The sequence below is a fragment of the Balaenoptera musculus genome, chromosome 2, assembly GCF_009873245.2.
Source record: "Balaenoptera musculus isolate JJ_BM4_2016_0621 chromosome 2, mBalMus1.pri.v3, whole genome shotgun sequence".
Taxonomy (NCBI): domain Eukaryota; kingdom Metazoa; phylum Chordata; class Mammalia; order Artiodactyla; family Balaenopteridae; genus Balaenoptera; species Balaenoptera musculus.
Genome location: NC_045786.1, coordinates 139957488 through 139978613, shown reverse-complemented (window position 1 = coordinate 139978613; position 21126 = coordinate 139957488). Strand labels below are relative to the sequence as shown.

Here is a 21126-nt window from a genome sequence, read left to right as displayed (position 1 = left end):
TAAGCACTGCCCTAGAGAAACTAACACATATGAACAAGGAGACACACATAAAGATACTCAAAGATATATCTTTGTTTATAATGGCAAAAACATGAAATAATTTAAACGTCCATCGATGAGGGAATCATGATACAAATGTATAATAAAATACAACAGGTGAATGAACTAAATGTCCACTTATTAACACATATATGATACAAATGGGTGCCTCTAAGATGGTCATTCATGACAAGCCATAAGATAATAATCTTTCCTCTGAAATAGAGATATCGCCTCACTTTTAAAATGTAGATATCATATTCTTAAAAGACTATCTAACCTTCTGAAGTCATTCCAGATACTAATAGCTAGACATTTCCAAAGGATGCATATGGATGCTCTATATATTCTAAAATCTCAATTTGGGTGGCCCTATGGTTGGGACTGAATATAATCTAGAAAAAAAGGGACACAGAGTGTAATGTCTACTTTTGCCAATCCTATTATTGGGTATTCTCAACTGCATGGATCAAGACTGGCTAGAGATGGCAGCAGAAGCAGCTAATAAACCAGCCTACTCCCCAATTCCTACTGTCCAATTTCAGTGGACACAGCAAGATGGGCAGTGACAGCAGAGAAAAGAAAATACTGGTGATTTACCCTTTTTTCAACCGCTTTTTCCATTATGCCTTAAAATCCCATTGGAGTGTTCCAGGCTAGTTTATTCTTGGCCACAACCTAGACATACTACACAAATAGCTTCAAATATAATATTTAATACCCAAAAACTGGAGAGGAGAGGCGCATGCTTCAGTGCTTCAATACTATGTTCTGGGTTGCTTAACTAAACATAATCTCTGCTGGTCTGAAAAACGTAGTTCCATCTAGTCAACAGACAGGTACCAGACGGATGGTCAGTCAAAGACCTTCACTTTTATGTATTTCTAATATTGAAATCTTCCATTGTTAGTGTTCGGAAAAAACTTCAATGAAGCCTGTCTCCACTTTTAGGCAAGTTACTTGGAAATCAGCACCTTGGGTATGCTCAGATTCCTAAGCATTAATTTTGACACAGCTCAAATGGAGCAGAACCTTCACAGGAATTAATTCTTGATTCTTTTAGTATCACCTACATATTAGAGCTCCAAGACACCATGTTTTATTCCAAATCCCACTTCTCCCTCCCCAAATCATCATTTATCAGCTTGGAGAGCTAAAGAACTAACAGAAGACTGACGTTTTGTAAGGAAGGTTCTCTGATTGGGGTCAGTGATGGCTTTAGCTAAGAAGGCAACCCAGTCCCCCAAAATAAAGGGAAATAGGCCAAGTTTCCTTGACAGGAGCATAGTCTAGTCCCCAATTAGCCTAGATGCTGTGATTTTACTGGACAAACTAAATAAAACCCAAGAGAAGAAGGGGATGATCTTCAGTTGGACTGGGATTGCTGGGGAGCTAAAGCTGGCTCTCAGTGAAAGGATGAGCAAAGGGGATGGCTGTCTTCACCTTGCTCCTCCATCATAATTTCCCTCTTCTCTTTTCATTTATATTTCTGAATGAGTTTCACAAAAAGCCATCAAGTACTTCTAAGTTTCATTAAAGTTTCTTAAAAGAAGCCCTGCTGAAATCCCATGACCCAATTATGCTATTTTTGTTATTTCACTTTGTTCCCATACAACTAAAGTGGTAATAACAACATATAGGGTGATTTAGAACATATAAAGCACTGTCAAATACAGTATCACTTTGAATCCTCATAACAACCCTGTAAGGTACATAGAACAGGTATTATGAAAGGTTGTGGGATACTAGTTAAAGTCACACAACTAATACCTTCTGATTTCATGTCAATGACATCGATCTGTCCTTGTAGACTATGCCTTTCCTCATTCTTTAAAGGCCCAGCTTATGCTCCCAATGATGCCTTTAATACCTTCAGCCAGAAACAGTTCCTCTATCTTCTGATGACCCACAAAATTCTATACCTCTCTTATGACACTTAACATATCCTATCTTTGTTACAATTATAGATCTGTGTGTCTTAATACACTCAGTGTAAGTTCCTGAAGGGCAGGGACTGGGTCTTATTTATCTTTCTATCCCCCACAGCATCTAGAAACACTCAAATTTTTACATGATGACTAGTGCACTTCCCTGCTTATGTGGGTGATCCACACATGTATAATTCCACCAAAGACCATGGCCTATTATTACTTCCTATTCCATAGAATTAGCCTATAATTTATATAAACCTGAGGAAGAGAGATAAGGAAATTCTAGATTTATATCATACCCAGAGCTCTGGCATATAAAACCAACCAAAAGGGCTAGGAGGCATTCTTAACTTTCTTTAGCATTTCAACAATTATCTTAATTATAGAATCATCCTAAACTTGAATGTGATCTACAGATTATAAACAAGTAAGACTCTTATCACAATGCAACCAAATGACTGCATTTTGAAGAGAATATGAGAGAGAGAGAGAGAGAGAGAGGGGGCGGGGGGGGGGGGGGAGATCAATGAACCAGGAGACTACTAGCTCATATTAGAATAAAAGATTCTTTACTTTATGAAAGGATTTCCTTTGGAATTCTTTTTTTATTCTTATCTCTATTTTTATTAAATAGATGCAGTGAAATTGAGATCATAGGTAAGAGGGATTTGCACATTATAAAATACTGTCAAATGTTATACAGTTTGCATAATGACAATCTATGCACAACTATTAATAATGTCAATAATATTATCCGACATTTATTGAGTACTCGATTTATGTCAGGTACTCTTCTATGTGTCTGACATGCATTTATCTCATTTAATACTCCCAGTAAGTCTATGAAGGAAGTACTATTATTATTCCCATTTTACTTTTTTTAAAAAATTTTTTATTGGAGTATAGTTGATTTACAATGTTGTGTTAGTTTCAGGTGTACAGCAAAGTGAATCAGTTATACATATACATATATCCACTCTTTTTTTTTAGATTCTTTTCCCATATAGGCCATTACAGAGTATTGAGTAGAGTTCCCTGTGCTATACAGCAGGTTCTTATTAGTTATCTATTTCATATATAGTAGTGTGTATATGTCAGCCCCAATCTCCCAATTTATCCCTCCCCCACCGCCATCCCTTGGTAACTATAAGTTTGTTTTCTACATCCGTGACTCTATTTCTGTTTTGTAAATAAGTTCATTTGTACTCTTTTTTTTTGAATTCTTTACATCAGGGGTCCCCAGACCGATACCAGTCCGGGATGTGTTGGGAACTGGGCTGCACAGCAGGAGGTGAGCAGTGGATGAGTGAGTGAAGCTTCATCTGTATTTACAGCCGCTCCCCATCACTCGCATTACCACCTGAGCTCTGCCTCCTGTCAGATCAGCGGCAGCACTAGATTCTCATAGGAGCACGAAGCCTACTGTGAACTGCGCATGCAAGGGATCTAGGTTGTGCGCTCCTTATGAGAATCTAATGCCTGATGATCCGAGGTGGAGCTGAGGCGGTGATGCTAGTGCTGGGAAGCGGCTGCAAATACAGATTATCATTAGCAGAGAGGTTTGACTGCACAGAGGCCATAATAAATCAACTGCTTGCAGACTCATATCAAAACCCTATCAGTGGGCTTCCCTGGTGGCGCAGTGGTTGAGAGTCTGCCTGCCAATGCAGGGGACACGGGTTCAAGCCCTGGTCTGGGAAGATCCCACATGCCACGGAGTGGCTGGGCCCGTGAGCCACAATTACTGAGCCTGCACATCTGGAGCCTGTGCTCCGCAACGAGAGAGGCCGCGATAGTGAGAGGCCCGCGCACCGCGATGAAGAGTGGTCCCCACTTGCCGCAACCAGAGAAAGCCCTCGCACAGAAACGAAGACCCAGCACAGCCAAAATAAATAAATAAATTAATTAATATTAAAAAAAAAAACAAAAAAAAAACCCTATCAGTGAGTGGCAAGTGAAAACAAGCTCAGGGCTCCCACTGATTCTGCATTATGGTGAGTTGTATAATTATTTCATTATATATTACAATGTAATAATAATAGAAATAAAGTGCACAATAAATGTAATGCGCTTGAATCATCCTGAAACCATCCCCCTCACCACCCAGTCCGTGGAAAAACTGTCTTCCACGAAACTGGTCCCTGGTGCCAAACAGGCTGGGGACCACTGCTTTACAGAGTTCCACTAGAATGTTTAAAACATGGCTTAATTTATAATAATTCAATTTACAGCAAATCTTTAAGAACACATTTATAACATAAAAGGTGTATCAGTACTTGCAAAAACACTGGTAATTTCTGAGACAGGTATCAAGGTCATGTGGCCCAGACATTCCCACAGGAAATCCAGAGCACCTGGATTCTATTTCTAGCAACCTTGGATAGGTTCTAAATAGACTTAAGAGGATTTTTCAAAAACTTTTCCAATGAAACTATTTTCACTTCACAATGACTTTGATGCTAATTATGTATTGCTACTTCCTAAATCGTATCTCTTTTTAATCTCTGAACTCATTCTGCCAGATCTTTGTCTAAAAAGAGCAAGATATATTGCTAAAAAAAATTCATTCTTATTGATAGACTATTTTCTTAAAAAAACAAAATCTACAATTTAGTAAAAGTGCCTCACACAGATTGCAGGGTAATAATTTCAGATTTGGACCTGGATGCAGGAGAGGTGGGTTTTATTTCTTTCTTTTATTACATTTATTGTGCTCTGGTCAAGTGTTTGACATTGTGTAAATAACCCAGAAGACCTAGGTCCTGCTACCATCTGGAGTCTCCTTCAAGATAAAATAAATAGCTAAAAATTCGAACATAGAATAGTACTTCTTAAAGTTTTCCTCCAAAATGCTCCCAACAGCAGAGGAGGGTAAACTTAGACTCCTGAGGATATGAAGGCTGGACTAAACCTATGGGTTGAAGTCTGATGTTTCATCAAAATTTTCATTTTACACCATTATATATCCTGTTTGTTTTATTATCTGAAAATGATTTAGCTTACATATCAGCAAATAAAACTGATAGTCCAGAAGAATGTACCATGTTTATCCTGGCAGTTTGCAAACCTCTGACTCACTGTCCCCAGGTTTACTCATAACTCGATAGGAAAAGCATTTGTAGGATAAATACAGAAATAAACATCTATGGTTGTGTTTAAGATGTGTGGGTACTCCGGGCAAAACTGTTGTGTGGATGAAGCTTCAGCTCCCTATTCCCATACTGTGTAACTATAACTGAGATACCATAGATATCTTTCTCTCTCCTGAAGTGGGAAGCTGAAGATAAAGGAGATATCATAGTGAAAGGTAGTTTGAGTTCTTCTGAGATACACATATATTCTAACTGGTATTTTACATTCCTGAAACAAAAATCTTCCTTTCTTTTATGGACCATGAACAGCAAAACCAGTCTTATATAGGCTGAAATAAAAGTCTTTACGTACCTGCAATGATACATGTTTAGGTCAGTAATTCTCAAAAGAGTAGGGTGTAGGGCAGAGAGACCTATTAGAATCTTGAAGCAGGGATAGCGAGCTTTTCATCTACGCATGGTACCAATGCAGTCTTCAGATCTTCTCCCTGAACCACCACCCCTTCCCCGCAAACACAGCCAGTTTTAAAATCACTAACTATAGTGAGCTACTGTTACAGGTGGGAGTATACCTTCTATCTCAGGTGTGTTGGTATAGAAAAAAAAATTAAGGTAGCTGCAGAGAGACTCTGACTGGCGCAGAATTTTACTATGATTAAACGGTGGGTTTATTAAGCACAGAGATATTTTAGCACTTAGAGGTTATTCTCAGAAGTTATTTAATTTTACTATGATTAAATGGTAGGTTTATTAAGCACAGAGATATTTTAGCGCTTAGAGGTTATTCTCAGAAGTTATTTCTCCTCTCTGGATCTCTTTCAATTTTTCCATGTAACTTTATAATTTTAAAAGGGAAAACTGTCTATGACGCTCTTATAAAGGCCTAGTTTTCATCTTAGAGAAAAAGGATAACTTTTCTATTGTTGCAGATTATAATCGAATAATGTATTCTATTATTATGTTTTTGTTTTAAAATTTGGGGACCAAACATAGACAGTGAAAATAAACTGTATGTGAAAATCATCTTAATACCTTTTATAGCTCTTAATCATTTTCCCTTGTGATTATAGCCCTATAAAAGTGGATAGGGAGATAGGTACTGAGTATCATGAGCTTTCTTAGCATGAAGCTGAGGTTCAGAAGCTATATTTAACTGCTGAAGTTCAGAAAGCTAAAAACAACAGAACTAAGGTCAGACATGGCTAAACTCAGAGACCAGTATCCCTTCCTCTTCCTCATATTACCTAAACAGAGAAATAAAGATATTTTTGCAGCACAAGAAATCTAAAATATTATATGCACCTATTTCATGTTTCTATTAATCAATCACCAAAGGCTGAAAATATTATTACTGTAAAAAATACTACATAGAAGTGTGTCCATAGCCTATCCTAATAGGTATGTCTATAGATTATCAACCATATTATTAGTTTATCAATCAGTCCATCTGAGATCAGCCATTATTAAGGATACAAGCTTGTTAGATTATTTAGATGACTCCAATAGACATCTGAGTAGTTTTGTAAATGTTACAAATACTAGTTTCACAGGAAAAAGTTAAAGTATAATTTAATTTGTGTTCAGCTTGCTGAAGATTTTCCTTTTGACCTTAGTGAGATATTTGCTTAAACGATAGAACTAACATATGATCCAGCAATCCCATCTCTGAGTAATATATCCAAAGGAAATGAAATCACTATCTTGAAGAGATATCTGCACCCCCATGTTCACTGCAGCATATTTACAATAACCCAGACATGGAAACAACTCAAGCATCCACTGATGGATGAAAGGGTAAAGAAAATATTATATATATACATATATGTATATATACACACATAATGCAATATTATTCAGCCATGAGAAAGAAAGAAATCCTGCCATTTGCAACCACATGGCTAGGTCTTGAGGATATTACACAAAGTGAAGTAAGTCAGTCAGAGAAACACATGCACTGTATGATCTCCCTTGTATGTGGAATCTAAAAAAACAAACTCATAGGAACAGAGAACAGACTGGTGGTTGCCAAAGGTGAAAAGAGGTGGGGTGGGGGTGGGGGTGGGGAAGGTTGGGGGGAAAAGGGTGACGGTGGTCAAAAGGTACAGGCTTCCAATAAAAGGACATATAAGCCCTGAGGATGTAACATACAGCATGGTGACTATAGTTAACGATACTGTATTGTATATTTGAAGGTGACTAAGAGAGTAAATCTTAAAAGTTCTCATTACAAGAAAAAAGTTTGTAAGCATGTGAGGTGATGGATGTTAACTAAACTTATGACAGTAATCTTTTTGCAGCATATACATACCAAATCATTATGCTGTATACCTTAAACTAATACAATGTTTATATGTCAATTATATCTCAATAAAATTGGAAAAAAATTGCTCAACCAAGGTAGAAGACTAAATTACCTTCCTATTCTCTCTATAAAAAATGGTAATGCAAAATTGTTATCATACGGAGATTATCCAAATTTTAAATAAAATGCAGGAAAAACAGCATTACAGAAGTGCTTTAGGCAGTTAATAAAAATATAATGTTTTTTTCTGGAGTATATGAGTTTGTGGTATTTGTCAGCTTTCAAAACTTTACTGAGTGAACGCTAAAAAATATTAAAAATGAAATTTTTAATTAAGGAGTTTAATGGCTCCTAGATGACACCAAGAGCCAGCTGAAAGCAATCTGGCTTCTAACTTTGCCCAATCTCCGAAGCAAAAACAAAACAAAGAGCTCTGACACTTGAATTAAAACCTGGGTTTTAGGGAGGAACACAATCATACAACCATCTAAACGTAAACCCTATAAGTAACACGTGTTTTCAAAATGAAACATAAGTCTCTCAGTATTCAAACTTTGCAATGAACTATTTCTAGTTTCCCCAATGACTTGATGTTCTCTTGCCTCTTTTCACATGTTGTGCCCAATGACAGAAAATTCTTCTACCATATCTCTACCTGGCTGACTCCCACTCTTACTTTGGGTCTCAGCTTAAAAATCACTTCCTCCAGAAGAATCCCAAATACATGTTAGATATGTGCTTTAGAGTACTATGGACTTACCCATATCACGATAAATTTTAATTGTTCATTCAAGTTGTCTGCCTTTCCCCCTAGGCTGCCCCTGACAGCATGTAGTCCAGCATGGTGCCTAGCACATAGCAAGTGCTTTTATTAAATTAATTCTAGTTTAAGGTTGCCTCCATGTAAGGATGCCAACTAAAACTCTTTGACCAAAACCTTTTTTTCAAATGAGGTATGGAGAGAAGGTAACCATCCAATTTAGGTAATTAAATACAGCAAGTGGCAATCTACTTAAACATGCACTTAAATCAGACACCTCTAGGGCATTAAATTTTATCATATTTACAAACAGTTTCTTACTAGTCGTCATTTTCATTTAAAAGAAAGCTTTTCAATTAGATCTATCAAATTAAGTAATTCAGTTCAATTTATGACAATCAAATACAAGAGGAGGAAATGTAAAACACCCAAATGGTTGAACTGCTAATCTGAATAAATGTGCAATTTTTAGAATGGAAAAAATTGTGGAGAAATGAGTTTAAATGGCTGAGGTTCCCTATTGCTAAATCATTTATTCAAGAGTATTTCTAGCAACTAGAAAAGCATCTTGGAAGCTGGTCGCCATATATAGCCTAAAACAGTCAAAATACTTTTAAAAACAAATGAATTTTTGTTGAAAGATACTTCAAACTATTAAATACCAAGATTCCCATTCTGAATTATCATAAGGAATGTAGTTGGAAGAATCAGGTCTACGAACATGTAGTTAGTTCAGGTTTAGGAAACATTTTGCGATACAGAAGAATAACTGACCATTTTATCAACAACTTTAGAACAGACAGGACATCTATAGGTGACAGGGAAACGTTATTATTAACTGGAAGCATAATTTTTAATATTTTGCTTCACTAAACCAAATTATACTACAAAGGATACGGTTTCATACACAAATATAAAAAAAATGAAGGAGAAAAAAAGCACTCAACTTACACCAAGGCATGATTTGGCTATTCAAATGATCAAATGTGCATACTAATTCCTGTACTGGTGACAGATCTGAACAGAAATCACTAAATTCCACCTGCAAGCACATCATGTCAAGTGTGTATGAACAATAATAATCTCATGGCAGTGGTGCCAAGGGAAATATCCCAAGGTTCTTTGTACAAGTCAGAACAATAACAGATTTAGTTGATTTATGGCTAACTGAAGGATTAATGTTATTAAATTTCATTCTGATTCCTCTGATTCTAGAAATAGGTTAGTTTCTCCAAAAGGTACATATATAGATAATATATACAAACAGATACGGAAGTGGATGGCAACCATACTTCTCATAAAAATGAAAGTATTCTAAGTTCAAACATAAACTTCTTCCTTCTTTTAGATATAAGATTAGCATCTAAATTATTTTGTTATAATGAGTTCTGCAAGAATATTGAAAATAACTGCTAGTTTAATTAATTAAAGGTGTCCAATAGGCACAGTTTAATTCATTAGCATGGAGAAAAATATATGATTTTATATAATACCTGCAGTTATAAAGGAAGTATCTATTTAATTAAAATTATAATTCTATGCTACCATGATAAAATGATTTCTTTGATCAGGGATGGCAAATGACTAAGGAGAAAATACCATTGGTAACTCTTCAGTGCCTAAAATTATATGAAAGATTTGGAAAAAGTTACAGAATAGGGGGAGGAAAGAGGACAGAGATATTAAATTCGTCATCTTATTTAGTTCCCAAACATTCAGGACAGTTTCTAATCATTATTCTGCTAAGTAAGGTGTTTGACATGAGCTTACTAGGAAGGACTTAAACTGGATGTAGGTAGAGTGAATGTACTAACCAGAATTCTGTCATTTGTAAGCTGTGTGATCCTGGAAAAGCCACTTAGTATCTACCAGGCCTCAGATTCCACATAAATAAAGGAAGGATAATTTCTAGAACCTGTTTAATTGTAATGTCAAGAAATTCTGAATGTTTCAAATTCAAGCCATTGTTAATCTTCATGTTCTGTAGTTGCCACTACAGACTACAAGATGTATGAGGAAGGCTTACAATCAAACAAACCAAGTAACTAGTTGTAACATATAGGCATGGCCAACCTACACACTGAATTTGACGAGTCTAGTGAGGCTAACCTTTTACTTTTTTATTAACTGACTGCTACTCAGAAAGCTGCCTCTCCCTAGAAACAGTGAAACATAAGAACTTTGTCCTACGCCAGCTATATGCTTCCACAATCAAAGAAACTTGAAACTGAACTAAGTTCACAAAATGAAAAAGTTAGCCACAGTGAGACTGACAGAGTTGCTTTTCCTGTATCTTCCTAACCTTGACATCTAATCTGTACCAGCTATAAACTACAGACCAGTCAATGGAAGAGGTAACCTCAAAACTAAAACTCAGGTAGGTTCTAGATGAAGAGGTTCACTTTAAAATTTGAAGTGAGTTACAAAGAAAAAAATATGCTGATATACCAAATAAGGTTCCTAAATAATCCTACGGAAAACAAAACTCACGTCACAAGATAATACTTTAAATCCATATAGCACATTTTACAGAGCAACTTAAAGCATTTTATAGAAATTACCCAATTGACTTTCTTGACACTTCTGTGAAGTCAAGTATTACCTGTATTTTCCAAAGAAGGCAAAAAGAAACAAAGGAACTAAAGTTATTTACTTTGCCAATGACATAGCTCTCTATTGCACATCTAGGGTTTTAACTTGTGAAAAAAGGTGCTCAGCTCCATAAGAAATTACATTAACTGAAATGCCTCAGCATTTTGAAAAATACTGGAGTTCTCACAAGATGTGAATGCAGAGATAGTGTACTGACTTACTTCGCATTTCACCTGGTCACTTAGTTCAATATCTGCCACACTGTCGGTACTCAATGAATAAGGGCTATTAAAGATAGCTAACAATTACTAGAGCTCATATATCAGGTACTGTGCTAAGTGCACTATACATATTAGTTCATTTAATCCCACCAACAACTCAAAGAGGTAAGTGAATTATTACTTTTCATTTTACTGATGAGGAAATGAAGGCCTAGGTTAAGTAACTTGCCCAAGATTACAAAATGATACAGCAAAGATTTTACAAAGGTAGCCCAACTTGGGACCTTGTTTAAAGATCGTCGTTGTAGAAAGAATAAGAGACTAGCAGTAAGAAACTCTATCTATACTCTATTCCCTCTATCACCAAGTCCTTGGAGAGAAGAGAAATTTCTTGCTGATCTTTGTATCTCTTCTCAGGCTTAGCATGGTACCTTAATCACATTATTCCTCATTAAATGTTTCCTGAATAAAATTAAAATCACATAAACAAATTAGGCTTCATTGTCCTCAACTGTAAAATGGAGATAAAGGTACCTGCACTGTCTGCCTAAGTCGTTCTCATAGTGTGGTCCCTGGACCTGGAAACTTCGTCAGAAATGCAAGTATCAGGCCCTACCCCAGGCCTACTGAATCAGAAAATAGTATTTTCTGATTCAAGGTGATTCTCACACATGCTGAAGTTTGAGAACCACCAGTCTACCTTAAAGGATAATTTGGAGGATCAAATGAGTACAATAATGTGAAAGCACCCAAAAAAGTGAAGTATATCATCATCATAATCATTAAAAGAGTAAATTATGTTCCTTGAAAAAACTTAGTGATTTTGCTAGATCCGGATAAAAATGAACATCAGAAATGAAATTATCATGAGGGAATTCCCTGGTGGTCCAGTGGTTAGGACTCTGCACTTTCACTGCAGGGGGCACGGGTTTGATCCCTGGTCGGGGAACTAAAATCCCCGCATGCTGCGTGGCACAGCAAAAAAAAAAAAAAAAAAAAAAAAAAAAAGGAAGAAATTGATCATGAAACATTTTGTGAATAAAATATTATTATTCCAGACTTTATCTGGATAATGTATAGCATTCACGGATGCAGAGAAAAAGACGACTATGAGCCATAAGGTTGTACGTAGAAATCTGATAACTTGGTTATGCAGTGGTTCAACACAGAGAGATGACAAACTACACAGGCTTCTTACCTGACCAGTGTCCAGTGGAGATGCCAGATCTGTCTGTGCAGGTCTCACTTACAGGTCTAAACACAGTTTCCCATCCTCCAGTAGCATAGCGCCAATTGTGAGATTCCAAGATGAGTGTTCGCTGGGTGCCATATGCAATCATGAAGCAGTAGACCACATGATGGAGCTGACAGCCATAGCCACAGCCTTTGTTGATATTACACACTAGCTTCTTGGCTTTGCTGCAGTCCTTGGGATTCTGTCAGTAAGGAAGAGAAACAAAGGTGAAGATAAGCTGTACTGAGAGGTTAACTTCTCTTTATAGGTGACAAATGTCAAAAATCATATAATAAGCCAGGACTAATCCAGTATATCTTATTAATTAAGCAAGGAATTCAGCTTTGAGATTATATTTCAAAGAATCCACTGAAAATTTTATGTGCATACTTATGGAGGTAGCAGTGAAAAAGACCAGTTACTTTGGAAACATCACTAAACAAACATGAAATTAAGCAGTTACGTTTTAAAAAATACTCTTTCACTTCTCTATCACTCAGAACATGCAAGTATGATCTTCTCTGAACTCAAAGTTGCACACACTGAAATCTTTATGAAAGAAGCAAAATAGTTCGCTTATTCCATGTGCAGTTCAGCATTCTGAGATTATTACCTTCACTGATGAAACAAATCATCTTAAAAGAAAAACCATAATTTAACTAATAATTCCATCTATTCCAGAATTCGAGATGTCACCAACAAAATGTACTTTTTCATTATGGAAGTAAAGCCACTGAGTAAAAGGATATCTGAGTTCAACAATTAAAAAATATCAGTCATGGGACTTTTTCAAAAAACCAGTATTGATGATACAAGTAATTTTTAAAATAAAATGTAGAGCATGTTTTATATTGGATGTATTGAGAATGTGCTATGCCAATTTTTAATCAGGAGATCCATTTTTAATATTTACATGTTTTGCTATAAGATGAATAGCAAGTGGTTAAAACATTTAATATTATCTAACAGTGGGTGCAATGGGGTTAAGCAAACGTGAAAAATTCTTTTTTCCCATCCTATAGTTTCAATTCCACTGTAATTTGTATGGGCTGTTGCTAAATATCCCTAGGCATCTTAGTTCTTCAAATAAAAATTTGTTTCGACAAGGACTCCTTAGCCTGAGAAATTTTTCAAGCTGTTCTGTCTGCAAGGGAAGAGAAAGGATGGGTACCTTCAGGAACAGAATCTTTTCTTCCACATAGCAAGAAGCAAGGTAATCAGTTCTCAATTTATATGAGCCTTTAATAAAGCAGTTGCCAAACCACAAATCTACAACTATTTTCTAGGGATATCATCTGCTCTGTAAAGTAGAGTCCTAGAAACAAAAGCTAGGATGGTAAGGCTATAAAATGATTCTGAAAGAAACGCTGAAAAAGGAAAATGCCACACACCGTTACTTTCAGAAGAAGTATCTTTCATACTCAGGTGTGCCACTGCAGGCTGGTCCTTTCAGATCAAAGCAGAACCTATACCATCAAGGGCCTTCTGAAGAGTTAGAGCCCTTATGAACCCAAGAGAGCCCAGATAAAATTCAGCAAGATGTGGTCAATACTGTTTCCTCAATCAAGTACTAGAGTTGCTGAATTCTCTTCACTTGAGACTTTGAACTCATGGCAGACTCCTAAGGCAATAAAGATCCCCACTCCAGGTGCTACAGCCACAAGAGTTAAGAAGAACAGAGGGGGTGTGATGTTGGGAGACCAATTTATCATTTACTTTCTTCTAATATTATACAAGGATCTGGGAATAAAGAATATTCAAAGCTTTATTATTAATTCAATAGTTAAGAGAGCAAAGAATATCGACATTTGTCAGATTTTTCATGAACTGTAAGAAATACGCACTTTGAATATCTCTAAAATTCATATGAATGAAAATGTCCTTCATATATTTTTCAATAAACATTTTCTTTTACAACTGCTTTTAGATGTACAGAATTATTGCAGAGTTAGTACAGAGATCCCATATACCTCACAACCAGCTTCCCATATTATTATATCTTATATTAGTCTTCACATTTTTTAAAGGAAAAAAGAGTAAAGGAACATAATAATTGAAACAGATGACCTTTAGTTTTCAAACTGTAGATTTTTTACTTAAAAGAAGACACATCTGCATTAAAAAATACACATCTACTGTGTTTCTTAAGAGTTTAATTAGAACCCAGTGTTTCGAGCACAAGAACTGAGGCCTAAGAGAAAGAAGAGGGTAATTTATGAAATGAAGCGTAATTCAAGAGTCTTAATGTGTCTCAAAGTAAGCTGAAGAGAGAATATATTAAATCTTTCTGTTATGTATTGATAACACAGAGAAAGGGAAAAAAATCTATTATGTATGGTTCTGGAATGAGAAAGGTCTACATATACAAGGTAACCAATGGAAGACTCTAAGGCAGGAAGTGATAAGAGAAAATGAATGGCTGTTTGGAATGATAACAGTTAAACAAAACACTGAAAAAGCTCAGCGCCACAGCCCGATTTCTTACCAAAATAATATTTAAAAGTCTGCAAAATTCAAAGGATCTTGCTCATAAAAGACTCAGAAATAGGAGAGAGACAGCGAGAAACAGAAAAAGTATATGTGTTTCTAACACAAGATTAGGGTCATCAGAACAAAGATCTAGAAAAAACAAGCAGATAATATAAAAGGTAAACAAAGCAACAACTCAGATGGATAGGGATTTACTCTGATGGAAAGGAACCTCACAGAAAACCCCTTATCTGAGCTAACTTTTTGTTATCTGCCACTGTTATGAAGTAGCAACAAATAAGAGATTTATGGGAGTCTATAAAAGGGAAACAGAGCCATTGTTATACATACATACATGCATATATATAATCTCCAAATTTCTTACCAAATAGACTTTGTCAATTACCACTGATCCTGATTTTATACTTTTCTGTTGATGTCTACAAAAAGCTTGAAGGTTTGTCTCATCCATAAGCAATAATATAGAGAAGGGCCTCATTACTAAAAGAAGCTTTACTTTAATCATGTTATCACTTTAACAGGGTAGCTATTTCTGATGATAAAATCTGTTTTTCATTTGCTTCCTGTGTACCTAAGCACTCTCTTGTATATTTCTCTACCAGTAACGCCAAAATGCAGGCAGATAGTTTTGTTCTATGTTATAATGCTTTATCTCTTTCCCCTCCCTCCCGTCTTAAGGTACTCCCTCCACTCACCTCAATCTTTCTCTCTCTCTCTCTCTCAGACACACACACACACACACACACACACTTGGAATATGATACACTCCAAGCAGATGTAGGCTCACTAGGAAGCACTTCTTATTCGTGAGTGGGAGATGGGGAAATACAGATTGAAAATGCTACCCCGTAATGCTCTCCCCTGGGAGAGCATCCTACTTCTCCCTCCTTCTGCCTTGAGTATCACTCACTGATCAAGTATAGGCGAACCTTTGTTCATTTAATAAATATTTATTAAGCACTTAACTTATACAAGGAAACTTGGGAGATGACAATCCAATAGAAAAAGAAATTATATACATAAATAACTACAATAGACAATTTAAATGTTTTAAGACCATGGTAAACAAGGAATTAAGGAATGGAAGAGGAAAAAAAAGTCACTTTCAGCTGGACTGGAAAGGGCTATGAATAAAACTGCATTTAAAATAAATCTTTAAGATATAATTTATTGTGTTTATGAAATGCTAAGTAAATGTACTTTTTCCATTATTCAATGGAGGCCTATATTGCAAAGAATAATTGTGAAGGGCAAGGTAAAATTACTTTATAAACTCTACGTATTATATTTATAACGTAGGATTTTTGTATACAGGGCCTTCTTAAAGTCAGACTCATCAATAGGCACATGCATTCTTGCTTCTTTCGATGATGATGTTATTTAAGCTTTAGAATAGGAGGCAAATTTGTCAAAATTACTTAAGACAACGTGTTCTAGTTGAAGAACTGCAGAGGTTTAATATTTTTTCTAATTCAAGCTCTGTTATGAATTCAATTGTGTGATTTTGCTTCAATTTGGTAATTTAAAATTGAGATAAAAATTACCTCCCTCCATAACCTCTTCCTGCTCACCCATCCTTCCATCTCAGAGACACTATGAGGCTAAAATACATGCTATGTGCTCAAAACTAATTCAAACATACTTCTCATTTATTCTCATAATCTCAAGAGAACATTACTTCACACTGGATAAATGAAATACTTTTTTGCATTTAGTGCTACAAGGTGGCCCAATCATGGGCCCTTGTAAGCTGACAATGTTACGTAACATTTTTACAGTTATAATTCTGCAGCAAAGCTGTCACCATAGGACATATAAGAAACGAGGACTTAAGATAAAATGGGGTTCTTCTGTATTGTTTCCTTTTGTTCAGCTCTTTTAAAAAATTTTAACACTATCTGAGGCATTTCTTATGATGCTGTTAGCTTCCAAGAATGACCCTATCTCAACCGAACTGAAAACTATATTTGCTCTCACTGTCCTGTAAATCAACATTGGGAAGCATATTTAAATCAATATTCCTCTAACTAACACAGTATATTAAAGGAAGCAGCAACTCTTAAACCTAAATGATTACTAATTCGCTAAAGGCACCATCAAAATGCTAAAATATCTATTTTACTTTGGTTACAAATATGAAAATAGTCACTCTTGGATATATTTCAAATAAGGAAGCCAGTTTAATTTCTACTTTGCTAAAAAAGAATTATTTGGAATCAACTAGTAAACCACAAGCATTATTATAGTACTTAGGCACTGCTAGGATTTAGAGGTTTCTACTTCCTTCACTTAGTAAATTAGTAGTAATTGTGAATTAATGATATAATATTACAAAATATAGTACTGATTCCATGGCTTTTAAATTAAATCACAGATAAAGCCTTTTGCCAGGACTGTTTAGATTTTCCATACAAATTAAAGCCTCTTCAGAGGAAAATTTTCCAGCCACAATGTAATTTCCCTCACTTATCTGCCCAGTTACTACAGACCAAAACACTGCAGAAAAAGCCTAAATCAACAACAAACAGAAAGCATTTAGTCAATATAAACTGGATATAATATCTCCAGGCATCTCTTGCAAAGAAAAAATGCTCAATAACTATTAGTTCAGAAGAACTGCATGTACAGAGACAAAGGTGATGTCAAATCCATTGTCACAAAAATACACTAATTGGTGGCAAGCCAAAATTTAGAATTCAGGTCTCTTAATCCATCGCCCAGTGCTCTTATCCGTCCCCCCGCCCCATGATGTCTTCAATACAAGATGCAGCAAGAAACAGAGACTCAGAGCACTTACCGGGTCATTGTTTCCCCAGATTTATGGATGTATACTTGACAAATAAAAATTGATTATATTTAAGGTGTACGGCACGATGTTTAAAAATATGTAAACACTGAAATGATCACCACCATGGAGCTAATTAACGTATCTATCACCTCACACAGTTACGTTTTATTTTTTGGTGGGGAGAACAGTTAAGATCAACTCTCTCAGCAAATTTCAAGTATACAATACAGTATTATTAACTACAGTCACCATTCTGCACATTAGTTCTCTAGAACTTAGTCAACCCACATAACTGAACCTTCGTACAATTTGATCAACATCTCCCCCTTTCCCCCACCTTCCTGACCCTGATAACTACTGTTCTACTCTCTGCTTTTATGAATTTTTTAGATTGCACATATAAGTGAGATCATGCAGTATTTTTCTTTTTTGTGTCTTATTTCATTTACCATAATGTCCTCCAGGCTCATCCATGTTGTTGTAAATAGCAGGATTTTCTCTTTTGTTATGGCTGAATAACATTCCATTGCTGTTTGTACACACACACACACACACACACACACACATTTTCCTTATCCATTCATCCACTGATAGAACCATAAGCTGTTTCCATATCTTGGCTATTCTGAATAATGCTGCAATGAACATGCGGGTGCAGATATCTCTTTGAGATACTGATTTCATTTCCTTCAGATAATATACTCAAAAGTGGGATTGCTGGAATCATATGGTAGTTCTATTTTTAATTTTTTGAGGAACCTCTATATTGTTTTCCATAATGGCCATACCAATTTACATTTCCACCAACAGGAATGGGGACAAAGGTTTCCCTTTTTCCACATCCTCCACAACACTTATTAACTTTTGCCTTTTTTGATAATAGCCATTCTAACAATTATAAGGTGATATGACTCTTTGTAGTTTTGATTTGCATTTCCCTAATGATTAGTGATGTTGAGCACCTTTGCATATACTTGTTGACCCTCCTGTATGTCTCTTTTGAGAAACGTCAGTTTAGGTTTTCAGTCCATAATATGATCAGGTTATTTGGTTTTTTGCTATTGAGTTGAATTCCTTACATATTTCGGATGTTAACCCCTTAGTAGATATCTAGTTTACAAATATTTTCTCCCATTCTATAGATTGCCTTTCGATTTTGTTGTTTCGTTTGCCGTACAGAAGCTTTTCAGTTTGATCTAGTTCCACTTGTTGATTTTTTATTGTTGTTGTTGTTGCTTGTGCTTTTGGTGTCATATCTAAAAAAATCAAATGTCAAGGAGCTTTCCCCCTTTGTTTTCTTCTAGTAGTTTCAGAGTTTTAGGTCTTACATTTAAGGATTAAGAATCAGAACCCTGGGGATCCTTCCAGCTCCTCTCTAATAACATTCCTTCTATAGGGAGGAGTTAAACCACAAATAGCTCCTATTTCCGATAAAGAAAGGTCACTAAAGGAATGAGCCAGGTAAGTTAAATTTTATTCTGCTCTTTGCTCTAATCATAAGACTAAACAGTTTTTAATTTGCTTGTTTAAAAAGATTTGCAACATCTAGCTTTGTGTTGGTAATGAAGAAAAGATTCATTAATAGCGTGGTGAAAGCACTTCATTGTATTGGAAACGATTTTATTTCTCTAAAATTATTTTCAAAACGAAAGCAGAAAACGTAATGAAGCAAACAAAAGAATTGAAGTACTACACAGTGGTAATTAAAATAAAGACTCTGGGCATAGTTAACCATGAAAGAGAAAGTTAAAAAGCATTCTCATTTTTAAAAGCGAAGACCGGAAATCATTGTCTCTTAACATATTAAACAAGAATATTTTCATAGCAAAGTTAAAGGTAGTTTCAAGGTGTGCTTTCCACCCCTCTGGCAGAGAACAATCTGTTTTAAGTAGAAAGAACAACACAATAGCTGACCAAAAAGTAGGCCACCCAGTGCTTCAGGAAATCAATTTCCCTGTGGGTATTTTATAAAACTTCAAGAGTATAAACTTAATGGAGAAAAGATATCAAGATACATAGTTTACAGGCTATTATCCTGACGAATTGAAGCAAAAGGTAGATAGTTATTATACAGTTATAGAAGAGGAAAGCTCTTCTTGGTAAGTAAAGCCAATTAATTGGCTTACTTTAAATGCATTTTTTAAACTTCTGCTCTTTGCCTAGAAGTCTCTATTGAATGTCTGGAAGCCATTTTTTAAAAGATGGAAATTCTACAGATCCAGTAGAAAGCAACAAACAAATGTGGGGAATTTCTTCTACTAATGGTCTTTGAGACAGTATTCTGTCATCTCTGGGTATTCCAGGTAGTCTCTAAAAAAACCTCTATCTCAGGTTCAAGTACATCAGAGCAACCTTGGTAATACTGTCTGCTTCCATAAGGGCCACAAAGGGAAGGCAGAGAAAGAATGAGATGCATCCAAGTTTAGTTCTCTCATTCAAAATCTAATGTAAACACAACTCCCTCCAAGGCTAGAGAAGAAAAGTTAAGTTACCTGCGGAGCCAGATTCTGCCAATCTTACATAAATGCATAGAAGACGTATCTCCTCAAGCACCTTCAATATTTCTCCCTAAGTTTATAGCCTGATTCCCAGGTCTCAGAACCAGCTGAACTGGTCCGGTTAAAAACAGCATGCTTACAAAATTAAGGTTGAATTTCAGAAAGGCCCTCCACCCACCATCATTTTACTTAACAGGATTCATGGGGTTCTCTCCTCAAAATCAAAATACAGGCATGCTATGGCAGGCAGACACTCTCTTAAAAAAAAAGAGGGAGAGAGGAAAAGGGGGGAGGAAGTAGTAGAATGGGAAAGAGGGAGGAGGAAAGGAGAAGAAGGGAGGGAAAGCTGGAAGAGAGAAGAGAGAGAGAGGAAAGAGGGAAGAGGGAAGAGGAGGAGGGGGGTGGGGGGGTGGGCAGCGGAAGAAGAGGGGAGAAGGAGAAAGAAGGAGAAAAGTAAAAGCAAGCTCCAGAATGGTTAACTCTGACTTATACAGGATTCAAAAATAAAGTAGATAGCAGACACAAAAGAGAAACGCTGGCTGGAACTTTGTTCTTGTGCAAAGGCTGCTGCAGGTGGTTTGTTTTTTGCTTTAAATAAAAGTCAAAATAACTTACACTGTTTTGCCAGCTCTTCCATTCTGCAAAATGCCATTCTTCAAGGTAGAAATGGTACTTATAGCACTTGTCTACTCGCTGGCTTTTAAATCAAACCATCAACAATAATTAACCCAGATGTCAAATCTTGCTACTTTTTCTCCTGGGGAGAGGCTTTGCTCCACTTCTCCATGCAGCTAGCCATGCACTGAGAATCCACTATTAGCAGAGCAGAAATTTCTTTGGAATCCCTGGTTATTATTATTATTATTATTTCGATTAAAAAAAACCCAACCTGTTAAGATCACTTTTCTCACCGCCTCAGTTTAACACTGCTCTAACCAATTCATGTTATTTTCTTTACTTTTGAAAATCTTAGACTCTGCATTTTTTTGCTGTTTATTTGTAAATAACTTAAGACCCTTAATAAATTGCAAACACAGTAGAGTTACTGTGTACCTTCCACACAGCTTTCCCCAATGAGAACATCTTACATAACCACAGTACATTATCAACATCAGGAAATGGACATTACACAACATTATTAACTATAATATAGACCTTATTTGGATTCACCAGTTTTTA

General features: G+C 35.9%; 1 protein-coding gene across 5 annotated transcripts in view; it reads right to left on the bottom strand.

Moving 5' to 3' along the window:
• The window catches only part of FUT8 (fucosyltransferase 8), a 316618-nt gene that overhangs the window by 47803 nt on the left and 247689 nt on the right, over positions 1–21126 (bottom strand). For all 5 annotated transcript variants that reach the window (XM_036844116.1, XM_036844119.1, XM_036844115.1 and 2 more), the window contains one exon: positions 12136–12373. In XM_036844116.1, the coding sequence (XP_036700011.1) occupies positions 12136–12373 (238 nt within the window). The remainder of the gene's footprint in view (positions 1–12135; positions 12374–21126) is intronic.